Source organism: Halichondria panicea, chromosome 14, assembly GCF_963675165.1.
Source record: "Halichondria panicea chromosome 14, odHalPani1.1, whole genome shotgun sequence".
Taxonomy (NCBI): domain Eukaryota; kingdom Metazoa; phylum Porifera; class Demospongiae; order Suberitida; family Halichondriidae; genus Halichondria; species Halichondria panicea.
The window spans coordinates 5,329,467-5,337,218 of record NC_087390.1 but is presented as its reverse complement, the minus strand read 5'-3'; the positions used below and the strand labels follow the sequence as shown (position 1 = coordinate 5,337,218).

Sequence of the window (7,752 nt, the reverse complement as noted above, 5' to 3'; positions counted from 1 at the left end):
CGCCTCGCTTCCCTCGATCCATATCCAAGAATTTGGATTTGCCTTACACAAAGGAGCTTTTCAAGATTCTCTCTCACTTCGCTACAGTTGGCAACCATCAGGAGTCCCTTCATCTTGTGCATGCGGTAAACAATTCTCAGTCGATCATGGTGGTTTCACTATCACCAGGCACAACTTGATGAAATAAGAGATTTGACGGCCAACTGACTCACTGAAATTTGCAGTGACGTCTGCGTAGAGCCTGAAGTACAACCTGTAAGTGGTGAAGAACTAATCTGGCTGTCATCAAACGTCCAAGACGGTGCCAGATTAGACATTGCTTGCAACAGTTTCTGGGGTGGGCGCTTTGAACATGCCTATCTGGATGTACGAGTGTTTAATCCCCACGCAAGATCGAACCAACACACCAACTATTACAGGAAGCATGAACTTGAAAAGAAGAGACAATATGAACGTGTCAAAGATATCAAACACGCCTCATTCACTTCTAGTAAAGTTGGAGAACTAAGTCATGAGATGTATACCTTCCAATTCATGGTGACATTCTCCTGAGCAAGTTCAAATGCCTTTAATTTACGCAATATATAGTCATGCATGACTAACTATATATACATGTAGATAGATGTACATAAATGCATGATGGGCTGCATGCAATCGACCAGTATTTTGTATAATGTATATATAGGCCCTGCATGGGGAGGGGAGTATAGGAACTCCTTCAGTGTAGATATATCCCGGGAGGGAGGTGTGCATCAACTATATGGCAGGAGCATTATAGTAATTATTCAACTAGAAAAACATTTGCAATGTGACTGAATAATTGCTAGGATTGGCTGGCCAGGGGAAACAACAAAAAGCGTGGAAACAAGATATCAGACAAGAGTATAACTCCAATCCGATACAACGTCATTCTACTACGTATGTTTTTTGACATAATTATGGACTATATACGTAACATGAGTAAGTGTTGAAATGCTTTTAAGACCCGATCTCCTTTACACAATAGTCATGCATGCATGATCAACTAGATGCATATGAATGCATGATTGGCTGCAGTCAATCAGTCATGCAGTGTACTGACTCAATTATCGGTAAACGAGCTCTGCATGTGCATTTTGCCTGCAGGCTTAGACACGTCCACTTTGCTTGCACCTATCTCAAGAATGCTTTTTCTTTACTACACTATACATACAATTATTATAGTGACTTGACATTTGAGAAGCAGACTTAATATGATGAGTGATGCAAGCTGCGCTGTGCATGCTCGCCATGTTTTGCTTTGGAAACCTCCATAACGGAGAACTATGCCGAGAACAACCTTTTGGCCATTATATAGAGAGGCGGTCTTTGTTGAATTGCCAATCACAATGCATGCTCTGCATGAGTCAATCCCTGCTGCAAATGAATCCTGCATGGAGCATTGCTAACTGCTTCTCTATATCTATACAAGCTAGGTTGCATGTATATAGGGAGGGGAAAACCATCTCATGCAGCAATAATTCCCTGCTAATTCTGTGTGGCTGTCTGTTCTGAGGTTTTGTCCATTGCTAAAGTTGATGGGGACTAATAAAGCTACTTTTATATGCATGGGGTAGAGAAGTGGCCGCTCCTGAAGGTTAATTGCTTTACATTGAAGTCATTGTAGTTTCAATCCGGACCTGAGCTAGCTCTTGGCCGTTTTATAGCGTATGGGTGCTCATCGGATGTGGTTGTTAATGAAGGTTCCACACATGCACTCATGCATATAAGAGTGCATGCACGTGGTCCAGCTATCTGATAGTTATGAATGATATTCACAATAGACATGGGTTTTGACAACAGCTGCTAATCAATAGGTGTTTGAACTTTCATGCCACCTGCACCATGGATACGATATCTTAACAGCTCCTAATTGCTTCATGCTAATCATGTTTCATGCTACCTTCACCATGGATACAATATCTTAGTGTGTATTGGATTTTACCCTCATGCCTGAGTAGCTGCACGAGTTTTGACATGCACCGTATTAAAAGCGTTGCAATTTACAGTATATACCAAATACAATGAATACAATGAATGCACACATGCATGCACTCATTCATGCATATAGGAATATTTACGGGGGAAAAAATCCAATAATTTGGCGCATGCGCAAGCAGTCGATAGCAGGCCTTCTTTCAAAGGCCGGTGAAGGAGGCTAGTACGAACCTCGAGCTCTCCGAACTAAGAGTCACAATCAAATACTATAACAATGTTAGTGCTGTTGGAAAGATGAAACGAACTCATTTACTGCTAATAGCTAGGTAGTCATGCAGTTTCTGTCTCAATTAACTTGAAGAGTATCAATTAACAGTGTGTATGCAGAGCAATAATGGTGAACGTATGCATGTGCTGTTTGGAATGAGGGATGACACAAACTCAATTAATTTACTGTAAATAGGATAATTTCTCAGTCAGTTCCAATTACACTGATCTCGTACACAAGCACGTACACAGCTTGTTTTACAATCATTGGCTAAATGCATAAAGTGCCACGTCACCAGTTGACCAGTTGGTAGCCATAAGAATAGACAGTTTGTAATTATGCATACTGCATGGTACATGTACAAAACATCTTTGTGCGAACCTGTCCATCTAACTAAGCTCTATTGAGTTGTTCATGTATACATTAATTTACTGAAAGGGTTCAGTATAAGTGTGTACGAACCTCGAGCTCTCCGAACTAAGAGTCACAATCATAGATCTATACAATGCATGCATGGGTTTTGATAACAGCAATCTTGCTGTTTGGTAACTCGACCATACAAGACCTTAATTGTGAAAAACATACCTTCTATATATTATACTTTAGATCCCATTTGAGTGTGTTTAGCAGGGAACTATGAGCTATAGTACCGGTACTATAGATTGCTCTGGGCTACAAACTACAACATTGTACATTGTATTGTGATTTACAAGAAGATACACATGTAATAACATAAAAATTATTGTAGCTAGATGCTTTGTCTAATAATAATAATAACAGAACTAGAATGAAAGAGAGAAAGCTCTAGTTTCTTTTTTTGGCTTTGTTCAAGAGTAGTAGGAGACGCTCGTTTTTTGGGCAGTGTGCTGTGCTTTTTTGCTGCAAGGCTGCATGGGGGAGGAGCTGGATGTATGGAAGTGCTGGGATTCTAGCTTTGGCTTCTTCCTAAAGTTCCTTTCGCTTTGTTCAAGAGTAGTATAGGAGCCGCTCGTTTGCTGGGCTTGTTTGTTGCAAATTATAGCTTAGGTGTCTTCCTTTTGCTTTGTGAGGAGTAGTACGAGCCGCTCGTTTCTTGGGAAGTGTGCTGGGCTTGTTTGCTGCAAAACTGGGGGAGGAGCTGGATGTTTCCGTTTTGTGGGTGGAGCTAGGACTATAATTTTGTCCATCAAACCGAGGTGGAGGAACAGGGTTGACTTCAATAGAGACCACAGATTTAGTAGAGACACAGAGATGCCAACTTTAGATATTAGTTTTCAAAAGAATAATGATGTAGTTGCTAGGTTGGCTGTTTATTATAGGTTGACTGTTGCTAAGCTAGTGCATTTCTAGTAGCCAATAGGTTTTGGGATCTAAATCAGTTAGAACATGTGCATTCGGTATCTATGGTTATAGTGTCCCTCATCCCTCGGGCTAAAGCCCTCGAGCTTTGGGACACTATAACACATAGATACCTCATGCCCATGTTCTAACTATAACATAGCTGATACTTACCAGTTTCCGGTCACGCCCAGATACAATCAATACCAGGCCAAGGAGGCGACCTAGCGTTCAATTAGAGACGGATCGGCCTGGGATCGAGGCTAGTAATGGCATTACCAGAATCATGCAATTTCAAGAATGACGACCATTACCTACCCAGCTACAAAAGTGGTCAGGCCAATACATGAGCCTTGTACTGTACAACATACCATGTTTAATGGTTTAACTGATTAATAAATTTTCTATATAATTATGTAATGTAACATGAGAACAAGTATGATCAAATTTCATTAATAATAGCCACTATACAGTATAGCCACAGTACACACTGTACATTCTCTTGACAGTACGTAGCTTATCAGTTGTTGGAGTTCATGATGTCAATGTAGTACATCCATTTTCCTTCAACCTTCTTCCAAATTACAACATACCTACAAAATAGTGTATGCAGTGGTGCAGAACAATAATAGTTTATTTTGTTATATTCATGGCAATCACTGTGGGTTGTATACAGTGGCATAGGAAGTGGGGTGGCTCCAGGAGCTGGAGCCCCCCTTGTTGGAGAGCAATGTTTAGCTTGAACTGTTGAGTTACTTAGCTACAGCATGCTGGCTGCAGCCAGCTAGCTATTAAACTGTAAATTACGTGATTATTTCAATGATGGGCTAGGTTTCAAAAATCTAAAGTGCAAAGTGATAGATCTACCACAGAGATAATGATTGATATGAGCCTAGTATCGAATTCCAGCCTCTTTCAGTCTTTGCAAGAATACGAAGTTGGGGAGGGCGTGGCCAGACTACTATGAGCCCCCCCTTGCAAAAAATCTTCCTACGCCACTGGTATACCAAGGGCGTATACAGAGAAGAAGGCATGCACCGTTACGTACTCATCTGGCTTCGTATCAGAGGCTGGATATGGAATTCAGTATACAGACATAAACAAGTGGGCAGTGTTATTAACCTGAGGCGTGTGGGCGGCCACGGGTTATAGTAGTTGTTTGGTTTGTTTGTGACAGGTGAATCTACTCACCTGGATGCCACAGCACTGCGTTTACAGCATGCATGTGGATAGCCTTCATACAACAAGTTATTAGTTTTAATAGTGGCAGAATTTCATGTTAAACCTTTGTTGTCAAATAAAAACGAGCAAAAGCTAAGAAGCTTGTGACTGGGTCTGCTTACCTGGATGCTCTAGCACTGCGTTTACAGCATGGGTAGCCTCCACACAACAAGTCAGTACTTCTAATAGTGGCAGCTTTCGATGTTAAAGCTTCGTTGTCTAATAAAAGCGAGCAAAATGTAGCTTGAACAGAACTTGCACATGCGTTACTTATAACTGAAGTGATCCTGTATCAGGTCCAGAAACAATGGAACAGGGTCACTAAAGTAGAAAGCTGTATATACCAGGAACAATGGAACAGGGTCACTAAAGTAGAAAGCTTGCTTTAGCTGACTGGGATCCATGCAGGACCTGGAGCCATACTTCTCTGAGACTCCAGGCTTCTTTGCTGTGATCCTAATCCACAGTGCATATATCTACTACCTGTTCTCAAATGTTTCAGCATGCCTCTAGTCTTTATTGCTCCTGAGTTGCTGTGCAAGTCATGCATGATGATGATATAACAACATTACTATATGCACTGCATTATATCAGTCTTCTGGTTTCTTTATAATCATGTCACCAGCCGAGGGTTTGCACTTTAGTGCTCTAGTTTACGGAGTTATAATTATGGACATTTACGAGAATAATATAGGTAGGTTTCACAGAAATACAGGAGTCGATTGTAATTAACATTTCATTCTTACTTTCCATCAACAACTTGAGATCCATCACTCTTGTACATCTGGAAGTGAGTCCTCTCGTATGCAGTTTCCCCACAGGGGCCGACTTCATCAACAATTACAACACACTTGCGCACACCCAAATCCTTCATCAGAGAGCCAAAGTATCCAACACAACCTGCAGCCATTAAAGATATTATATAAAGATATATTGTAGCCAGATGCTTGCACTGCATTTTTGGCAACCATTTTTATATTATACAGTGGAATGGAACCCCTGTTAACAGCCATGCACCTCCGAATAAAGGCCAACTCCTATATATAACGGCCAGACCCAGATCAGTTTGTGTACAAAACAACCCCTCAACAAAGGCCACCTCTGTACATGTATTAAAAGGCCAAAACATTAAAGGTGTCCGTTAGGCCATGCAAAAGTCAATTTGTAGTTTCTCAGGCCCTCGCGCTTGGAAATTGGCAGCTTTACAACAAAAAAGTTAAATATCATGTGACCTCAAATTAGAGGCACTAAAAGAAAAGTAAAGGATACATTTGTATAGTTTTTTGTCATGAATATAATTATGACTAGTTTAAGTTATGCACTTCCGCTTATTGAGGAAGTTGGGGGTTTGTTTTTAATTAAAATTTTATGAATATCATTATCATTAATATTTATCAAATGCCTCAATCCGCTTACTATTTTAGCCTGAGAAAACTAGGCCCTGCCTGATAAATTATGCTTTTTTTCACCCATTATTCTGTTCTTTAATTCTTGAAAAATATGCCTATTATTCTCATAAAAAATCCGATTATTCTCTGATTTTTCCCAAAAAGTGTGACATAACAAAATTAAGACGTAGAAATAAACACAACACACAACTGACTCAAGCGTGTTAATTATCTCGCTAAATTGAACTTATCCATAATTAGGCATTCCTAAAAGGGCGGCTGATTAAATATTTACCTTCAGCCATTTTTTTGCCATGAAAACATCGTAATGATCTTTATTAAAACATTGATGCCTATTATTCCCACTTTAGACACCTATTATGCTAAAATTATTCCGAGCATAATTTATCAGGGCCTAGTTCTAACTGCATTATGCAGAAACTGTCAATAGATTCACCTTCTCTTCCTTCAATGACATCTTGCCCAGAAGGCATTACTTTGCAGTCAGTGGTGTAGAGTGGTCCAATTGAATCAGGATCATTGTTTGCAAAAGCTACCATAAACTTGTCATTGTGCACCTTCATCTGGGCTAGCATGTCTGCATCAGTGAATACACATCTCATTAGGTGACATTAACACTTAAAGTCTTACCTTCTCGGTCTCCCATGGTAGATAACAGCTGGTAGAGGCAAATATGTTGAAGAGAGATAATCAGTATTCAGTAGACCGAATGAGAAAGAGTGCAGAATATATAATAGACTACTGCGCATTGCCCACTCTCAACATTTGCTTTGCTGAATCAACAATAATTTGCTTATTAGTCTCGCGGGCCATACTCCACAATCAGATTGTAGTATCAGATTGTTGGCCCGCGAGACTAGTATATTGACTTCCTGTAAAGTTTAATAATTATCTCTGAGTCTCAATTCATAGCTATCACAGGTGACGCTGTGTCCTATGACTATAAGCTATACAAAAGGTTTAACATCCCTCTCTATTCAATGACAATTCTGATGGGTGTTTGTATAATAATTATACATGCATGCATTAGATATTTACATGCACTATACTAGCCTCGATCCCAGGCCGAGTTTTCGCTTTTATAACGGTTAGGCGAACAACTAGTTGTTTGCCTAACCGTTATAAAAGCAAAAACTCGGCCTGGGATCGAGGCTAGCACTATACATGTATATACAGGGTTTTGCAGAATCTTAGCAATAACTTATAGATATCCACAAAAAAGCGTTTTGCGTTGAGCGTTCTTTATAAAATTATGGTTATCTGTGGTCAACCATAAAGTTGTTGGTCAATGATGGATTATGGTCAACCATAAAGTTGTTAGTCAATAATGGATCAACTAGATTCTCAGCAATACTATAGTCTTTGTTTTATCCAAGCAGCTCTGTCTGATGCACTATTCTCCATCTTATATCCCAAATAATGCCTTGGTCAGTTTTTAAAGCCATTTTGTTTTGTATTTTGCTTCCTAAGGCATTTCACCACAATTGTTTATGACAACCATAATGTGGTAAACATTAGATATCCACACAGTGCATTCTGCTTAGAGGTAAATAAACGCAATTTGGTGCGTATTGGTGCATA

The 7,752-nt window shown here is 39.8% G+C and overlaps 1 protein-coding gene across 1 annotated transcript; it reads right to left on the bottom strand.

The window, feature by feature from the left end:
- Window positions 1-3,924: 3,924 nt before the first annotated feature.
- LOC135347990 (uncharacterized) lies at window positions 3,925-6,955 on the bottom strand. The gene is made up of 4 exons (XM_064546170.1): window positions 6,802-6,955; window positions 6,608-6,748; window positions 5,509-5,662; window positions 3,925-4,134 (listed from the first exon to the last, which is right to left on the bottom strand). The coding sequence occupies exons 1-4, from the start codon at window positions 6,815-6,817 to the stop codon at window positions 4,062-4,064; spliced, it is 384 nt and encodes a 127-aa protein (XP_064402240.1). The 5' UTR covers window positions 6,818-6,955; the 3' UTR covers window positions 3,925-4,061.
- Window positions 6,956-7,752: the final 797 nt, after the last annotated feature.